This window comes from Sceloporus undulatus, chromosome 2 (genome assembly GCF_019175285.1).
Source record: "Sceloporus undulatus isolate JIND9_A2432 ecotype Alabama chromosome 2, SceUnd_v1.1, whole genome shotgun sequence".
NCBI classification, from domain to species: domain Eukaryota; kingdom Metazoa; phylum Chordata; class Lepidosauria; order Squamata; family Phrynosomatidae; genus Sceloporus; species Sceloporus undulatus.
In genome coordinates, this window is record NC_056523.1 from 213,623,710 (window position 1) to 213,644,539 (window position 20,830).

A 20,830-nucleotide genomic window follows, 5' to 3' on the forward strand; every position below is an offset into this window, starting at 1 on the left:
CAACTGGAGGATATGATAGGTCAACTGTTGCCTTAAATGCAATGTCTTGGCCCCTCCTAGATTTCTCTACTTTCTGGGAGGGTAAATTTATAGAGGTAGTGTTTAGTGGGTAAGTTTATAGAGACTGTACATGCAGTAAATATGGATCTGGCTGTGCAAATGGGATATGAAAAAAATGATTTCAGAAGTACAATCTCTTTAACCTTACCCCAATCATTCCCTCTCTCTTGTCTGTGGTAACTGAGTCTGCCTGGCTTGTGGAAGGACTGAACAAACTGAGCAGTTCTTTACTTGAGCAGCGGGCACAAAGAGCTCTTGCTTCAAGACAAAGGGATGGTAGCTGGGGAGGATTGGAGACCCCCAGCTGCTATTTGGCTTCCAGCAGCAGAAGGAGCAGCAAATTCAGCGGGAAGTCCTGCCTTCACAGTTTGAGAATTTAGGCCTTAGAAGATAACTCTGCATTCACGGTGGGGAGCCCAGTCATTTCATCTGCTTATGATAGATCACATCCTCCCATACATCACAGCTTTTTTTTTTTTTTTTTTTGCTTTTTTTTTTTAGTTGTACATTTGCACAAATAGGAAATGTCTGGTCATTCGCCATGCAGTTCCTTTCAATCCTCTGTTTTCACTTTGGGGTTTATGTTTTTTGGTGCTGTTAAGTAATGGGGGAATTTGATCAATTACACAGAGAGTGGTTGTACAAAATGGTGTCAGAAGCAGGGATGTAAATCTTTGCGTATTTCCTTTTCCTATGCAAGAATAAATAATTTCAAAAGTTTTCTCTTAATTAGATGCAATTACAATAGTTTTTGCACAATATTTTCTTTTCCATCTTGGGACTTTTTTTTTATGAAAAAGTGTGCAAAAAACTTGGACACATTTTTGGGGTTTGTCCAAAACAACATGATCTATGATGTCACATGGTGTGCTTTTAGGAAATGCACAATGTGAATTTACAGGATATACAACTGAGGCATTTTAGCCATTCTTCAGACAGGTTTAGACAAGGGCTTGACTTCTAATACACTGAAAAGATGAGAAGCAGCACAAGCAATAGTGATTACATTAGAGGGTTAGAGACTGCCAACACATCCTTATGTGAAGAGATTTTTGAGGGGAGCTACTTTGTAGTGTCTACTGACATGGCACATATTTCCTTCAAGGGATTTGAATTTGGTTTTAATTGTGTTAACCTGTCATTTGAGCCCCAACAAACATGCCTTTTGTCTTCTAAGACTAAAAGTTTTATTTCTGGTAGCAATAATAGCTTCATGGAGTTTCAGAGTAAGGAGCATGATCAATTAATGAGAAGGTTTGCCAGTTTTTGAGCATTACTCGGGACCAATTTTTATTCAAAAGACATCATTGACATCTCCTATATCGAGGGTCTTGCTTCTCTCTATATTGTGCCCCCAAACATCTCAGTCATTGAATAAATAGTGCCATACTGTACTTCTAATGTGTGCAGAACAATGCAGATTTATGTAGACAAAACAAAACAGTTGAGATCCAGAAAGGACATGTTTGTGTTACTCAGTCCGCAAATTTTAGAGACCAAGGCTTCTTCAGAGATTAAGGTGTGCATATTTATGTGTTATGCCATTAGGAACCTAGACCTCTTTATGTTTGGGCACGTTCAACTAGGGCAATGGCCACAACAAGAGCTTATAATTGAAACACTTCATGAGATGATATGTGCTGGGCTGCAGGATGGAAGGAAGCATCAACATTCATAAGGTGCTATAAGACTGATAAATTCAAAGCTGCAGAAGCAGCCTTTTTAAAAATGAGCTCTGCAAGCAGTACTTTAAACAGAAGCAGCTTGACACATACAGTATATAACGGCTTGGGTACATCCCAGAGGATTGTGATTGCTCCTCTGCTCCAACCATAGTTTGAAGTCTGTGTGTATATGTGCCTTTAAATTGCCTGTTGAGTTATGATGCCCCCATGAATTTTGTAGAGTTTTTTTTAGGCAACAAATACTCCAAAGTAGTTTGCCATTTCATTCCTCTGAAATATAGCCTACAGCACCTGGTATTCATTGGCAATCTCCCATCAAGTATTAACCAGGGATAGCCTTGCTTAGCTTCCAAGATCAGATCGGATCTGGTGCCTTTAGGATATTTAGACCCCGAGATGTTGGCACTCACCATGATTAGATGTACAGAGGAGCAGTCTACTTTGCTCTGAAGTTAGGAATAGTGAGGATGAACTATATTTCTGTCTTGTTGAATTGAAAATTTCTTCAATTTCTGGATCCCTTCTTTGTCTTTCTGATATTTCTTTGTAACTAAGTGTGATGGCTGGACTATATAATGAAAACTGAGAGCGAGAGAAGGAGTCACTGGATTCGCTAGAAGAAGGGGGGAAAGCCACTAACCCCCCCCCCTTTATTGTTTGCTGCATGATATGAATTTCTCAGCTGTATTTTTCTATAATCCCAGGCCTCTTTACAAGTGATTATTCTTTCCTATAAAACAGATTACTAGTTTGTGTTCACTGAGACTTTAGCCAGGAACTGACTGCTTTTGCTAGCATGCAGGGTCAACAAGGGGACATTTCATTCTGTGAACTGTGTTTTTCCCCAGATATGGTTGCATACAATGAGTTGTAGCATGCAACCAGGGGGGTGTATCCTTATATGACTTGTAAGGCAAGTGGGATGGTACCTAAGGACTGAACAGCTACAGTCCAATTGACGATCTCATCAGATGTTGAGTGTTGCCAATTGGTCAGGAAAAAAAGCACGGCTTGTTCTTGTTGTGACTTTAATCTTGATACACAGATGACAGTGAGTGAAAACTTTCACAGCACTAAGATAAACATTGCTACCTGGTTATTTCCTCCCATAAAAATGCTATTTAAAATCAGCATGTCCATGAACCAGACCTTGGAAAAGTTACTTTTTGGTATAGAAAACAGGATTCTCCAGCCTGTATTGCCACCAGTTGGGGATTTTAGGATTCTCCTTTGAATACCAGATATTGTGGACAAAACTAGCAGGTTTCTGATGTTCAGGACTTCTTTAAATATGTTATTGAACGCATATTAGAGGAAATGAAGTATTGTTAAGCATTGTATGTATATTAGAAAGATTAAGATATGTGGTCTCTTGGGAAGGGGCAAGGACATAAAATGTTGGAGGTACGTGGTAATTGGCTGGACATTAAATATACATTTGAACATGCGAGTAGGTTAGATTAAATTAAATTAGAACCAGTGTGGTGTAATAGTTTGAGTGTTGGACTATGACTCTGAAGATCAGGGTTTAATTCCCCACTCAGCCATGAAAATCTTCTGGGTGAGTCACACACTCTCTCAGCACCAGAAAACCCTGTGAAAACCCTTTGCTTTAGCGTCACCATAAATTGTGAATGACTTTAAGGCACACAACGACAACAATTAGAATGAATATGTAAGAGTATGTGTAACTGTAACAACTAAGCTGCAATGTTGTATTATAACTGTGTGCATTTGCCCAAGAAGTAATTGTGAATAGATTCATCATCTTCTGTTTAATACACTCTTTTGTTAATGTACATGCATACCTTTTGGTGTTGCTGCTCTGAGATTAAGTTAGACATGGTGATCTTTGTGGTGGTGTTAGTGTTAGTGGTGGGGAGAACTGAGATATCAGCCCCACCTCATCAACCCTGAGTTGAAATGTGGACTGTGGGTCAGATCCTGGAAAGATTATTATCTTTGACCAAAGAGGTTTCCTTTCCTCCTCTACAGAAAGTCTGATAGGGGGTTACAGACTGCCATTAGGGATGTCCTGAGGACATCCCAGTTTGAAAAAGGGGCGTCTCTTCTAGATGCCCCTACTCCTATTACGGACAGAGTCCATAACAAATGGTGGCAGCCTTTCCACACGGCCGTCACCATATTGACATAGCGGACGCTCTGCGTCCGCACATCACACCCTAGAAGTGACGCCGCGAGTGTGCGACTAGCACCTCGTGATGTCTTTTCCGGGGCCCAGGAAGGAGCGTGATTTCCGCGCTCCTTCCTCGGAGTGTCCGGGAGCTGCGCGGCTTGGCTGCTGTGGCTCCCGGATGCTGCAAGTGGCAGTGGTGGGAAACCGCCGCATTTTGGCGGACTGTAACCCGCCATAGTCTATATCAGGAGCAAAGAAGAACATCTCTATTAACACATATCAAGAATTTTTGTATCACGACACAGCAGGTTACAAGTACATGTATACAGCATAGAGATTCTCATGATTTTATTGGGTGAAAATACCTGCTGTGTCATGATACACTCAACAACAGAATATCTGTTACTTCTCCATTGTCTGTCCCATGTTGCTTAAATGTAACAAAGAAGGGCACGTTTAGCGATGGGAACCACCTTCCCTAGCAGTTCTTCAGTTGCAGCAGTATCTCTGATATGCTAAGCTTTCCATGGTTATTTCTAACCTCTGGGAACTCTGACAACATGGCTGTGCTTTGGTTTTGAATCCAAAGGCTGTGGCCTCTCTAAAGAGAAATCTTAAAACAGCTGAGGGTTTCTAGGAATTATTACCAAAGGGTATCTGGGCTATTTCCTTTCAGTCTGGCTGCTGACCAGGGTGCTGAAATTTGCATCCCAGTGTTTTAACCCTGCAGTAGACTAAGGGGAGTCCTTCTAATTTCTTTTTCTCTGATTTCTGTGTTCTGCCTTCATTGGCAGCAGATGTACAATTGTTGTTGGTATCTCTGATGAAATGTGGGGAGTGTGGAAAAGAATCCACACAAAAAGAGTCACAAAGGTGACTGTTACAAGCAGCTGTTTAAGCTGGGCAGTCACAGAAGGCAGCAGCTTAGGTGACCAGAAGGGGGATATCCCCAGTGGTGGCAGTGATGGGACAAATAGACGTCCCCATAGACCCACATGCCAGATTTACCTTCTGTGAGAAAAAAGAAGTATACCTCAGGGCATTACTCCATTTTGGAAAAATTATAGATCTATCAGGAAACAGCCTTCCTCAGCAGAACTAACAATTTCGGCTGCCACACTGCAGAAATAAAGCAGTTTGTCACCACTTTAACTGCTATGATGCAATGCTGTGGAATTCTGGGATTTGTATTTTGGTGACCTGTTTAGCCTTCCCTGTTAGAGAGGCTCTCCACTAAACTGCAAATCCCAGAATTTCATAGCACTGAGCCATGAAAGTTAAACTGGTGTCCAACTGCTTGATTTCTTCAGTGTGGCAGCAGCCTCTGTCTTCAGTACTTCTCTGGCTGAGGTTGCTTGAGTTTTTTAAAAAAAAACCATGCAGGTAGTATCAAGTTGCAAACTAAATAACTTTAGAAATTGTGTTTAAAATGCCTGCATCCTAACTAATGAAAAGATTGAGTTAAAAAAAAAAGCAATCTACTGCACTTTCAACTCACCATTCTGTCTGATTGAGAAAGGTGGCGGGAGCAAAGAGAGAAAGTACATCGAAAAGGGGAAGTTTTCATATGACCACCAACCCTAGAAGTTTCTTGCATCACATGCTCTGGTTATTGAGAATTTATGATCATGCATTGCAATAGACAGAAGAGCAAACAGAGAAACCCGAGCTAAAGAAATCAGAATGAATATAACAATACAAGGGGCCCTATGTTATCTAAAATCTGCAATTGCCCAATAAAGGGGCATGTGTAACAGAGAGAGAATGCTTAATCTTACAGCACCTTCTTTTTTCCTTCTAAATTTATATCTAGTTACCTTGCACCGACTGTTGCCTGGCCTTCTTTTAAGCACGATGAATCACATGTAATCCAAGCAAATAACACCTTACTAGCCAAGGAAAAAACTTCAGTGTTCCAAGTTTCTGCTATTTAAAAGCTTTGGCTTGGTGCCACTTCAGAAACTTTATATACGTACCCTGTAGATATCAATAGTATTCACTGAAGTATTATTTTCAAGGTTGGCTATTTCCTTAAATAAATGAAGGGACCCTTTGAATCATTTTGGCAACCCGTCACATACCATGCAGTTATGCATGTAACCTGGTCAGCTCAAGGGTATCTGTGTGGGCACAGAGCAGAGTCTGCCGGCCTTGGTAAAGAACTTGATGTATGCAAAGGGTCAGAGAAGTGAGCGAGAAGAAAAGGTGTAAAAATCTGGATGTCATGTTTAATTTTCACTGCCTGGAGTCAGATCATTGGATGCACAGAGGCTTTTCAACACACAGGAATTCAACAGCTGGTCTACTTATTCAGGGGACACTCCATTAGGTGTGGAACTGCTAGAGGTCACAGCCAAGATATCAGTCCTCCACCTCCTTTTCCAGCCTTAAGTATTTAAGCTGGAATGTCCATATTGCTTCTGACAGAATAGTCACCACATGACAGGAAAGCTTAAAGCCAGCTCTGCTTATGAAGTATGTGTGTTGTCTAAAGCAGTGGTTTTCAACCTATGATTTCCCAATTATTGTTGAATCCCGAGTGTTCCCAGAATCACACTCATGGAGCCAAAGTTCAACAATGGTGATGCCATGTTGGGGACTATTGGTCTAAATAAAATAATATTTGTAGCAGAAGAGACAGAGCCATGTTGCACATCCAGATAGGAATTTGCTTTACCTCCCCCCCCCCTTTTAAAAAGTAGCAGTTCATTAACATTACAGTGGGTGTGTTGTATTGGCAGACAAGTGATTTAACAGCCTGCAGATCACCATACCCCATATTATTCCATTTACCAGGTCATCAGTAATGCCCATGGAATAATATGGGTCACAATCTTTCAAATTTTTTGCCATCTGTGGGGCCTCCAGAACCAAACCCCCATGGATGGGAAGGGTCCACTTTTTTAACACTAGCACTTGTTGTTGTTGTTGTTGACTTTATTTTTATCACACCATTTCCCCAAGACTGAGACTCAAGGCAACTTACACATTAAAAAAGATTGCAATTAAAAATATACAATAAGCAAATATTAAACCATATTAAAAAAACATGCATTGTCAATTTTAAAAGCCAATTAAAAATGAAGTGTAAAACAATATAGCACTTAGTCTTTTCCTTGAAGCTTTGAATTCTAAAGGACTCTCTCTCTCTCTCTCTCTCTCTCTCTGTGTGTGTGTATTATATATACACACACACACACACACACATACATTTTCACCTGATACTGGAAGGATAGCAAGAAGGAGCCCATTCAAGTCTCACTAGGGAGGGTGTCCCAAAGTATAGTGCAGCTGCTGAGCAGAACCTCTCCCAAGTTCCCATCAGCCAGACCTATGAAAGTGGTGGGCCTGAGACAAGGGCCTTTCCTGTGGACCTCAGGCTCATATTGGGAGATACGCTCTGTCAGATAGTGTGGATTTAAGCCATATATGGCTTTATAGTTATTAATTTGTTGTTGGTGTTTGCAAACATACAGTATACTTAAAAATTGAAAAATGGGCCAACATCCTACAAAGTGCCCTACACTCACTGTTTTGGAAGCAATAAGTAAATGCACAACTTCCTTCTTAAGCAGCAGAAATGTGTCTCTTCTTTTTCTTTCCTTCCAGTAACACACGGCAAAATAAACCAATTGATTTGGCATCACTGTGTTCAGAGTCTCTCACCCCCTACCCCTGCCAAGCAGCTGCCAGTGAAGTTGAGCTGGAGCAGCTCAGTACGTTTGAATGTGGTGCCATTTCTTTTATTTCATAGCGTGACATCAGGAAGATTGGAGGAGACAAAGGGATGCTGCTTTTGGCAACTGCTGTGCATCCCTGACAGAATGTCTATTTCTGCCCATTAATAGTGGGTGTGGAGAGATAATCTGGGGAATGTGGAGGGATAATCTTTATATTGCAGAATCATAGTGGCTCCATGGCATCTCTGTGTGGTCTCTTACTTACATGTGGACTGCCTTCTTTTCTGGATTCCAGTCAACCAGTCCCCCTTTCCAGGACATGCCATTCCACCGCTCATTCATTCAGTTTTATCTTCCCATCTCAAACAGTCAGTATTCAATGCCCACTGAACATGTTTATTACTCACTCAGCTTTTTCAGTCCTCCCTGTCCATTTGGCAGTTTTTGTCGTTGTTGTAATGCTGAAAATCTTTAGGTCCCCACCCCAAGCCAGCTGCTGTCACATGTCACAGTCTTTCAGCTTGCCTGCCATGGTCATGAGAGTTTAATTTACTTGCCATAGCTTTGCTTGCACATATTGTATTATAGAATAATACTGCTAAGTGATGGGGTATATAGTAAGTAATTGCTAATACTGTTGCCCACATTCCTATGTAGTTAATGAGCAGGTGGGAAGAGAGTTGAGGCCATGCCTGGAGACACAAGGTCAGTCTCATGAGATTGGATGGTGTTTCACAGGAAAGAGGGAAAGGAGAATAGTTTGGTTTAATGAGAAATTAAATTGGAGCTTGCTGAAATTTTGAAATTTGTGCGAGGTTTAATGATGCATTATTACTGCTGGTTCTTTAGTCCTGACAACACATGTCCATGGTAACATCTGTAGTTTCAGAATAAAGCTTTATTGATTTTGCAACTGAAGGCTTGGATTTCTGAACGCACTTGTTCCTGTATGAGACATGATGTCACTATACTATCATTATACTCTCAATGTTTCATACAGAGTTCAGAAGAAAAACATCCCAAAGAAACTTGCAATCTACATTTCAGAAATGGGAGGTAAAAACTGGAAGAGAGGCAGAAAGGGCGCAACCTCTCACCATCACCATCAAGGAAATGTAATGAATGAAAGGGAAAATGCAAGGGCAGGCAGCAAAAGATGAATACAGGGAAATACCATTACATCTGCTTTGAAGTCATTTCACTTATAAAAACAGGATGGAGGCAGTTAAACCAACAAGTTCACAGAAAAATTACACTCTGAGGAGGAATTTGGAGGAAGGAGAACTGGATGCAGATCTGAATAGAATTGTGCCCCTCTTCTGTAAGTAGGCCCTCTTGGGAGGCTTCCCTGGGGACAATGACAGGGTTCCTAGGAGTGAGAGGCAGCTGGGTCTAGCCAACCTTTCAGTTTCCCACAGTCCTCAAGAGCAATGCTGCCCAGGCATTTGCAGTGAGTCCTGCCATGGTTCCAGGTTCCTGGCAGCTGACCAAGGGTGCTGGGTGCAAACATCAGCATCCCTGGAAAGAAAGGTTGGGGAGAAAGAGGGAGGGAGATATGAATTCACCAAGATCCAAGGTGGAGGAAATGCCCCATGTATGTGACCCTTGCCAGTATTTTACAGGCCCTCAAATCCTTCATACTCATTGGGTCACTTTTTCTGCCAAAAGTGTGGGGAGGGTGAATGGCCTCTTCTGGAAAGCACTAGGAGGGACAATTTCTTTTTGAAATAGATTGCATTTCAGGGCATCTATGCACTGTGTAAAACCATAAAATAAACAAAACCACCAGACATGGCCAGAAATTAACCACCTAAGATGTTTTTATTCATCCCCACCCCCCACATATTTAGTCATCTATGTGGTTCCAGCAGTATAAAATTGGACCACAGATCTGCTGCAGTCACTCATTTGCCCACCATTGATGTAGGCAGCTCAGATGGAAAAATGGCCTGGGAGGGTGCAATACAATTCAGGTATAGCTCAGTATGCAGAGATTTACACCCAATGCAGACTTTGGGCAATGTACGAACATAAAAAGAGCCTTGTTATATCAGGGCCAAGGCCAATGTAATCCATCATCCTATTTTTCACCATGACAAACCAGATACCTCAAAAGGAAGCCCATAAACAGGACATAAACACAGTAGCGCTCCCCCACTTCTGTTTCCCAGGTCTGAAGGGAATTAGGTTATTATTTGCCTTATTCTCCATATATTTGGCAAATATGGTGGTATCTTTCCTGAGATAGTTTAATACTTCCCCAAGAGATCACAGCTGCTTTGTTTGATCAGATCACTTTTAAGTAGCCCAAAACAACTTATGGGTTTTTTTTAATCACGGTAGGCAATATTATATTCATCATGCCCTTTACGTGGCTGCGTTGTGGACAAAAACCCGAGGTGCATGCTCCAAGTTATGCTACTGTTGTTGTGCTTGTCATATTCTGTCTTCCCTTAACCACTGATAGGCCAAGAGTTTTCAATATTATGCACATGCATGTGCCTCATTATTGGAGCTCTTCACAGTTGGTAGGCTGGAAGATGACATCAAATCTGTTTGAACACTCTTACAGTACTAAACAGATGCTACATATTATACTCGGGGGCAGGTCGAAAAGGAACTTCGTTTCATCTGTATAGCTCTTAAATGTTTCAACAGTGTCCCTTTGTAACAAAATCTGCTTTTGCTGCATTGGGGGAACATGGAAGAAACACTGAACATTCTGCCAGTTTTGTCATCCTGTCAAGAGCAGGTTGGTTGTAGATTAGATGCTGTTCTGCCACTTGTCAGGTGCATACACAGCTATGATTTTATTCCCTGAGTGAGACATAAGCCATCCTAGAACCCAGGTGTGATTTCTGGGATCAGATTAGTGTGCTGTTGTTTTTGTTTTATTACAGGTTGTTCTAGACAGATTACAACCTGTGCAAGGCAGCAGGAGAGTTGAGGGTTACAGAAAATAACTCTGTGTTGAGGATTCTGGCAGGTTTTGCTTGTTTTTGCTTTAATGCTCAGCTCCAGCAGTGACCTTGAGCTAGAGGACTTAATGTTATCCACACACATCTGCCGTGCTGGCAATGATGGGACAGAGTCATTGTGCTGCTTTATCTTAAACTGGAGGAAACAGTAAAGAGAATGGTTGGGGGAAGGAGCAGGTTTAGCAGTTATTCTGTTCTATCAGGGAAAAATATCTGGTGTTTAATCCATAAACAGTAGCAGTAGCCGGTTATAACCAACTGATAAAAATAGTGACAAAGTTTTGGAGTCAACAGAACTCTTTTTCAGGCTGGATGTTAAGCAAAACTACAGAAAAAGAAAAGTGAGAAGACCTCTCTCCTTGACCTTCTTGATCAGTGCAGGATTTCTCAGCCTTTGGCACTCTAGATTGGGGTTCCCAACCTTTTTGACTTGCGAAGCACTTATTTCTGTGGCAGAGCCCTTAAGAGGTCTACCCTATGCTTTACAAGGTAATGGTATTAAGGACTATATATAAGAATATATTTTTATTCTCTAATTTCATTCAATGTTTATTTCTTTCATTTTTCTGGAGTGTCCTCAGAGCACCTGGGAAGTGCATGCGGAGCCCTAAGGAATCCTCAGAGCACAGGTTGGGAACCCCTACTCTAGATGATTTTGACTTCTGCTCATATAATCTTTGCCAACTGGGTGTGCTGTCTGGGGCATCCTGGCAGCCAAAGGTAGATAACCACTGGATTATAGTGATATCTGTATGTGGGGCTGTCTTTGAACTTCAGTCAGTTCAGAATGTTGCAGCCAGATGTTGATCAGGTCCAATTATACAGACAGTGTGCTTCCTAGTCTCCAACAGTCTATTTCCAGGCTCTATTCAAAGTGTTAATTGGTACCTTTAAAGTAATCAATCAGTTGATCAATCAGTGCCTTTATTGCAGTCCACAAAACATGAGGCAATAAATAATTAAACACAACAATATTAAAACAACATATAATTATCCAAATATGCAATAAAATATCAATATAGATATACAAATTAATACACAATAAGGAATGTATTGAAATATATTTAAAACATTAATATTGTTTTAATGTGAGAGCTAGACAGTGAAGAAAGTGGATAGGAAGAAAATTAACTCATTTGAGATGTGCTGGAGAAGAGAGTTGAGGATATTGTGGACAGCCAAAAGAACAAACAGATGGGTATTAGAATGAATCAAGCCAGAACTCTCTCTGGAAGCCAAGATGATTCAATTGAGGCTGTCATACTTTGGACATGTAATAAGAAGGCATGACTCATTAAAAAAAACACAATAATGCTGGGAAAGAAAGAGAGGAAGACTGCGTGCAAGATGGCTATTCTCAATCAAGGAGGTCACAGACGTGAACCTGTAAGATTTGAGCAGATTTGTTGAGAATAAGAGTCATGGAGATGTCTCATTCACAAGGTCACCATGAGTCAAACTCAACTTGAAGACAGGTAACAACAGAAATGGTAAGAGTTGTTCAACAGTGGAAGATGTTCCCTCTGATTGTGGTGGAGTCTCCTTCTTTGGAGGTTTTTAAACAGAGGCTGGATGGCTATTTGTTGGAGGTGCTTTGATTGTGTCTTCCTGCATGGCAGGGGGGTTGGACTCAGTGGTCCTTGAGCTCTCTTCCAACTCTATGATTCTGTGGTTCCCTGGTGGTGTGTAAATCATCTGCTCAAGGGCTCCTTTTATTCTGCAGAGATCTACTATGGTTAACTCCCAATAATGCTGTCTACTATGTAGTATAGCCCTATGGATTTTAACAGCCAAGAGGAAGAACATGGCATCCTCTTCTGGTACCATTTTTAGCAGATATCTCAAGTATCTAAAGATGTTGACCTTTAAACCCATAAATGACTTAGGACTAGGTTACCAGATGCCTTTCTTCATATGAGCATGCATGTTGGGAACCTCCTAAGAGGCCCTTCCCTTTGTCCTTCCAAATTCCAATGCATTTTGCAAGGAACTTGAGCAAGGGCCTTCTCAGTGATGCATGCTGATAGTGCTGCACCAAGATTATTTTGTGGTTGATAGGCTGTCAGAAACACACTTGCTGAGCCAAACCTGAAACTAGGAGGTGGACATTTGTGGTTCTATAAGAATCCTTGTGATGTCACAGACCTGGGATAGGAAAGGGTTGGCTGGCTGCTGGACCTCCTTCTGGGACAGATGAATGTGGAAACAAGCATGAGGACAGTGGCAATCCAGAGCCAGTGGAGAACATCCTATGACGTTTTAAAAATAAACATACAGGTGGCAAAGTGTGCCCATTTTGCTGTTACAAATGCAGCCATTCCCACTGCAATACACAGATTACATGGGGAGTTTTGCCCAACTTTATGCTGCTGTTGTGGTGGTGGTGGTATTGTAGAAGCTTTACTGTCTGGCCTTGGGGGGTCCACACCCCCAGGCTCTGTGTGGTTGCTGCCAGGGCTGTTGAAACAAGAAGGCTTTTCAGTTGCAACATTGGAACTCCAGTCCCAGCCTGACTTCAAATAGCATACAATGAGCCCTAGTGAGTGCATCTATCATTTTCCTTCCTTCACTCCTGTCTGATACACTGAGAATGGACAAGCATAACACACAAACACACAATGTCACGCTGTACTAGAGCGATCTTGTATCAGCTGAGAAAGGGTGAGGAAAAGGATAGGGTGCCCAGGCTTTAAAGCTGTGTCACTTCACATACAAAAACCAAGCTTTCTCCAGTGCCACTTGCAATTTCCCAAGACTTCAGCTGGCACTCTAAGTCCTGGCAATCCTGCATCTAAAACCTCTAATTAATGGCCTTCTGGTGGCTAGAAAACTTTTTCAATTTAAACAGACACTTGGCCTATTGAACTTATCGTCTCTGCTCTGCTATGCTTTAACCTGCATTTTAATTTAATTATGTTTAGCTGGCTACAGGCTGTTTTGTCGGCTGACGTTTGATTTGTAGAATTCAAAGATATAGCTGTCTTTGTACAAAGTAGAATGAAGTCTACGAATGCTCATGTGGCCAATTTCTTTAAGTAAATCTCAAACGTGCTACAAGATTTGATTTTTAGATGGGCTTTTTTATAGAGTGCTTACTTGTTTTAACTGTACATTTTACACCGAGGGGGGGGGGTCATGTGTTTTAAGAAAAGGTTGTGTGCCAGAATAATAAAATATATATGTAAAATATACAAGTTATTATTTGTTTGTATGGAAGCATGCACCCACCTGAAGGACAGAAAAGTGGTCAACTCAGAAGCAGGATTACTACAGCAGTGAGAACTATCTAGGTCTATATTTCCAAGTTCTGAAATTCCCTTGCTCCCTTGAAATTACCAATCACAGGGATACATGGACTTCTATTTATGAAAAAGAGGGATGCTGGGAAAGATTCTTAAAAGGATTTTGTTGTAAAGTGTGGGATTTAGTACATAAACCTTTTGAGCCATGCTTGCATTATAAATGAAAGTGGTGCCAGAGTGAATTAATGCTTAATAAAGCCAACGTAATTGGACACATGAATAAGCTCAGATACACTTTGAAGTTTTTCCAAAACTATGAAAATTGAAATCGAGGAAGGAAATTCCAATGGGAAAAACAAGTGATAATTGGTCACAGTATTCAAATTCCATTGAGATGAATACATCCAAAAAAAAAAGAAAGAATTTAAAAATATTATTAAACTGTAGAAATTAAAAGGCTTGTGTGCTCAAAACATGGAAATAAATCAAAAGTGGCATCGTATGCAATAGTTACAAGATTGTAACCTAGAGTTATGATCTCGTAACTGCTGGGGATTGTTCTTTATGGTTGTTAAGAACTGAACACGACCCCAAAAACCTAGCTGACAGTGTCCCAACCAAAGGGTTATCATGGCACTGCAGATCAGGGCATTGGGAAAAGATGTTTGCAGTGGTCTCCTAGTCACGAGGTGCATTGAAAGAATCTGTTATGGCAAGAGCCTGAGGCAGTCTCTTCAACTGCCTGTTCTTGATGAACCTCATGCATGAGAGATGACTGCTGATATCATTTCCCATTTCTCCAGTCTACAGCACCTTGAAAACACTTTGGTTGTAACACTGCCAAAATAAAAAGGTAATTTTATTTGTTTTTGGTGGTGGAATCATTAGATGTAACTACCATGACAGAACACTATGATGGTAGTTATGTTTGATGAGGATCTTGGCTAAAGTGTGCAGAATCCAATATCACATGAGCAGACATCTGGTCTTGTAATGATATTTCACCCACCTTCTCCCCTCTGAAAATCCCTGCTCAGTCCCCCTGAAAATCTGCTCTAGAGGATCCTATAGCTCTCCACAGCAGACTTTGTGAGTCTACACTGGACTGCAGAGGAAGAGAGAATCACCATTCTCCCAGTTTCACTGATGGAAGCATTGCTACTGCAGTTAACAGAGTTGTAAAATCATAGTGTTTGAAAAGACCATAAGGGCCATCCAGTCCAACCCCTTTCCAGGCAGAAACTTTCAATCAAAGCACTCTGTACAGATGGCCATCCAGCTTCTATTTAAAAACCTCCACAGAAGGAGACACCAAAACACTTTGAAACAGTATATTCCACTGTCAAACTGCTCTTACCACCAGGAGGTTCCTTCTAATGTTTAGGCGTAATCTTTTTTTCCCCTGCAGCTTTCTTCCATTTCTCTGTATCATAGTTCCTGGAGCAGCAGAAAACAAGCTTTTGCCATTCTCAATATGACATCCCTTCAAATATTTAAACATGGCTATCATTTCACTTCTTAATCTTCTCTTCTCCAGGCTAAACATGCCCAGCTGTCTAAGCCACTCTCCATAGGTAATGGTTTCCAGACATTTCACAATTTTGGTTGCATTTCTCTGGATATACTGCAGCTTTGTGGTGCCCAGAACTGGTCAGAGTATTCCAGGTGAGATCTGACCAAAACAGAACAGAATAGTACTATTACTTGTCTCAATCTTGACTCTGTACTTCTATTGATCCCGCCTAGAATCACGTTGGCATTTTTAGCTGCTGTATCACACTGTAGCCTCATGTTCAGCTTGTGTGGTCTACGAAGACTCTTAGATCCCTTTCACATGTACCATTGTCAATCCAGATGTCACCCTTCCTATATCTGAGTCTTTCATTTTTTTCTACCTAAGTGTAATACCTTACATTTCTTCCTGTTGAAACTCATTCATGAATTCATAAATTTGCTAGTCCAAGTCATTGATGACGATGTTGAACAGCACTGGTCCCAGGACCCCACTGCATCCCACTGGTTACTTCTTTCCAGGATGAAGAGGAGACATTGTTGAGCACCTTTCGGTTTGGCTGGACACCCAATTTATTTTTATTTATTTTATTTATTTCAAGGATTTATATTCTGCCTTTCTCACACAGTGAGATACAAGACGGGTTACAATATATTAAAAAAGACAGAGCTAAAACATTGATTATAAAAGTTAAAAAAATAATTAAATACTAACATTAAAATATAAATTAAAAATCATTAAATATTAAAACAGCAAACCACATTACTCAGATAAAATCTACTCACCAAATGTTTGTCTTAAAAAAAATGACAAATCCACTTTAGAGTTGCATTCATGTAATATTTCTTTAAAATGTACAATCTGTGGCCAGAATTCTACTAGTGTCTTATGAAGGTGTAAATAAGTCCCCCTGCAGAAACATTGGGGCAACCCAGACAGCCCCAAAGGGATAGGCTGGAGGCGCCCAGTTTCCCTCTAGAGGGATGCTGCAGCAGCCAAACTGCGTGGCATCTCTCTGGAACAAAAAGAATCCAGAAAAAACAGTTTCTTTTTAGCATGCCAGGACAATGTCACCAGTGCGCCACTGGCACACTGTGACCCATCCAAGATGTAAGCGTGGCGCCTGGAGGTGCAGATGTGGCCTTGTGCTTATGTCACACACGTGCACTATGTATGGATGGCGCCACATAAAGATGACGCTATACATATGTGTTAGGGTTCCAGAGTGTGCAGTTACTGCATGCTTTGGAACCCTAATTTTGGCGCAAGCACGGCACTTTCAGCCCATCTGTTTCTGGCCATTGAGAATTTTATTGTCCAATGGGTAATGTCCTCATTCATCTCAAGAATTCACATGCAAAGTGGACTATTGTGCATGTGGTATGTACGGAAGCATATGCACATTTGGGTGTGCTTTTAATTGCATAACTTGCCATTTAATTATACAATACAGGGTGCATAGCACAGCCCAGTAATTCTGTGTGCAGAGATTTCTTTTATTCAATCCCAGTTTAAGCCTATTTCCATGTATATGGCCAGTATGGTGTAGTGGTTTTCGTATTGGACTAGGATACTAGAAGACCAGAGTTTGAATCCCAGCTCTTCCGGGAAACCCATTGGATGACCTTGGGCAAGTTACACTCTCTCAGCCGCAGAGGATGGCAATGTCAACACACTGAAAAAAAACTTGCCAAGAAAACCCTATAATAGGGTCACCTTAGGTCTGCCATAAGTTGGAAACAACTTGAGGGCACACAACGACAAAGATGTATTTGTATATGTGTGCATGTGCAAACACACATATGTGTGTATGCACTCATAAACACACACATATCCATGTCTTTGTCTATATGTGTGATTTAGCTTTGGGATCAGAAGACAGTAATCTAGTTTAAGAAAACTGAGTGTTTGTGTCTATTTGCCTTCAAGTTGCCTGTTGTCTTATAGCACCCCAATAATTTTATAGGGTTTTCTGAGGCAAGGAATCCTCAGAGGTTGTTTTGCCAGTTCCTTCCTCTGAAATATAGCCTGCAGCTTCGAATGATTTAATCTGCCTGCTCACACAAAATAAAACATAGCTCTTAATAACTCTTCTCCCAGGTCTCCTTATTTGGCAAACTCCTGTGCTCCAAACAAACACAGACCATGGTGGTTTCTGGATCTCTCCATGCCCTTCAGGGCTCACCTCTTTCATTAGAGGCTGGCTTTTGAGATATATAAGGTGCACACTATGTGAAGTGACACTTTGAAGAGGAAAGCAAATATGAAACAAAAGCAAAGCAGAAGCTACCATGACAATATTTTCTCCCAGCCTCCCTGTGATTGATGAAGAAGTTCTTCAAAGGAGTCACACAGAGCTCTTCACTGCATTCCTTCCCTGTCAACAAATGGAAGTCAGATTTGGACCAGGCAAAGGTGGAGCATATGTCCCTTTATTCTTGTCCAAAGTTAGAAAAATAAACACTCAAATACAATTCTGGTATTAGCATTATCCCAATAAATCATTTCAGAAGGGTTGAGGGATTTATGGTGGATGCACTGGGAGATGCCATTGATATAATCCAGCTGGTTTGGTTTCAGTACAAGAACTAAATTGCAATCCTTTGCAGTTTACTCCTTAGGAGACTTGCATCAGATTGTTCTGTTAACCTATTCCTTAAATCTCATATTGAATTGACAGTAATGGTTGTTTTTCTTTTTTCTTTTCGGGGAAGAGGGGTGCTGGTCAGTTTACAGCTTATTTTAAAAATGATAATTCATAATTAACAACATGGGTCTCCTGTTTATTTCAACTTTGATTCCCATAACAGTGGGTGAGACACTGAATATTTGAATGCCACAGTATATTAAAGAATGAGTTCAGACTTTTCAAACATTTATGGGAAAAAGATGTCACATAATGCTTTGTTGTCAGTTTTCAAGGATTATTTATTCTTTTTGAAGTTGAAGATACAATCCTGACTCAAGTTCACATTCTTAGGCAGTATGGTCCCATGAGGACTGAAATGTGTGCCTTTCATTAATGTGTGAGTTGACTTAATCTAAATCTAAATATTTATAAACAGAACTGCAGCAGGGTTGGCATTTTGTTTGTTTGTTTGCTTTTTGGAATAAGTGCTCACTTCCAACAAAAAACGGCAGAGATAAAATTAGTGTTTTTGTTGTTGTTGTGTGCTTTCTAGTCATTTCCAATTTATGGGACCCTAAGGCAACCCTATCATTGGTGTATAATGAGTCATCTTTTCTGAAAGATGGTTAGCAGTATATTATTCTATACACTATAGTGTGTGCATGAGTGCATGTTTCTGTGCTTCCTAAAATGTTGTCTGAAGATTAATACTGGGAGATTAATTAATCACAACCTATCCAGGCAACTCACAGAGCTGCACATGTTGAAAAGGTTTTCCTAGGGTTCAGTGAAGACCTTGAACATCAATATCCTAGAGAGATCTTTTAGCACCCATGAGATTAACTGAAACAAAGCTTTCTTAGGCCTCATACAGACAGGCCTAAATAAAGCTGCTTCAGGTCACTTTGGAGGTATGCTGTTTAAATTATGCATGCGTAATAAGCACCAAAGCTGCGCTCCAGTCCTTAGGACTGGATTGTGGCTTTGGCGCGGCTTTCAGACTCTTAGTACGCAAGCATAATTTAAACAGCACATCTCCAAAGTGACTTGAAGCAGCTTTATTTTGGCCTGTCTGTCTGGGGCCCTTGTCTTAAAGGTGCTACAAGATCTCTCTATATACTGATTCTACAGACTAACACGGCTATATCTTTGAATTTTATTTATATCCTACTTCTCTTACATGGTAGACTTGTCCAGCTGACCACAATGTAGCAGACTCAGCCAACTACACATACCAAAGTTTACACATGTCTTTCATGTTTGAGTTTGCTAGCCCAAACTCATCTTATAGTGGCCTATATACTTCTTTACATCATCTTAGGGACTAGAACCATTAGTTTCATGTAGAGGAGAGGTGCACATATCTCCCACTGAAACTGATGTCTATGCACTTGGCACTGAACCTGAAAGTAGAGTCTGGGTGGAGGGATGGGGGGTGGAATTAAGATTCTACCAAAGACTAAAGGGATCCCCTCCACCTAACTGTGAATGATGTTGCACACTTTACCTTTACTTCTCTGTTAAAACTAAATGGCAATTGCTTGCTGCAATTGAAAGTTGAGCATTTTTATATTTCCTGATTTCAAAGGGAAGGAATTAATACATCCTGATTCTTCCATTGAAATCAGTACCCGCTAAGAAGTACTTAACTGGAACTGAATTCTGCCTGTATTTTTCATCCAGATGCTATGTTATTAGTTTCATTTTTCTGTTTCCTTTTTATTTTGATATTTTGTGGTGTAATAGCCTGCAGCTAAGCTCTTAATAAATATTGACTGGATTCCATGACATAAAAATGCTCCCACACTTGAAATGAATTGTATGGTTATATATATTTAATCAGACCATGAGAGAACTGCAGTCAACATCTGAAGATTGTTTTAAATTCCATAAACCGGCTTGAGTAATTCTGTATTCTGTCCAGTAATACGTGTGTCTCTATTATATATACTAATCTCAGAGCCTGGAAAAGCTAGTGTTTTTAGACTGCAAGTCACAGCATCAGGGGATTTTGTGAGCTGTAGTCTAAAGAGTAATGTTTCTAGTCTCTGAATCATGATATTGGTTCTCATCTGTTGTTATAAAGTAGAAGAGCACCATTCACACACAACGGGGAATGCAGGCTTAAGGCAACCACAACCTTTGCAAAATAGGGTTCTTTTTCTAAAAACAACAACGAAATCTCTCCAAAACAAGGACTGATTGTGCTCAATGGCCATGAAATGGTGACTGTTGATTAGTTACAGAAAAGATACAGAGAATGAAATGGAGCAATTGGGATCCTGAACAAGAACAGTCCATATTGCAGCATTTCATTGTAGGTGTTATTTGTATGTAACACACATATATTTTACATCATGAGCTTTTGAATTTGACCATATCTTCCTAAGAACCAGCCTGGGGGGAAATGTGAGTGAAATCATACTTTGAAGAAAACTTTTTAATTATTTTTCCTACCACTTTTTTTTTAAAGGATGAAAAGAATCAGGTCTTGATTACAAATGCTTGGCTACAGATGGTAAGTAGTGTTGCCATTTTCCAGCATGAAATGATGAATGTGTTATTATTGAAGATGAATTAATTAATTGACAAGAAACAACTTTGTCATATGATGAACAGGATGAATAAGGAATAAGCAAATTACCTCTGGAATATTTAAAAGTCATGTTTGGTTTTGATTTTTAAAAATGATATTTACAGTGGACAAACTATTATTGGCAGACTGGAGTGTCCATGACTCACCCTGCGGCATATTATACATCAGTGGCATATGCCCATATATGTTCTGATGTGGACACACATATGCCATTGAATTACATGGGGCTTGAGATTGTATTTTTTCCTACCTAGGGTGTGGTGGTGGTGGTGGGGAACCTAACTTCAGTGGATGGAAAGGGTCCCTTGTA

The 20,830-nt window shown here is 40.5% G+C and overlaps 1 protein-coding gene across 1 annotated transcript in view; it reads left to right on the top strand.

Moving 5' to 3' along the window:
• The window catches only part of LOC121920555 (neuronal acetylcholine receptor subunit alpha-7-like), a 119,825-nt gene that overhangs the window by 46,068 nt on the left and 52,927 nt on the right, over positions 1-20,830 (top strand). The window contains exon 3 of the mRNA XM_042447681.1: positions 20,398-20,442. Coding sequence (XP_042303615.1) covers positions 20,398-20,442 — 45 coding nt within the window. The remainder of the gene's footprint in view (positions 1-20,397; positions 20,443-20,830) is intronic.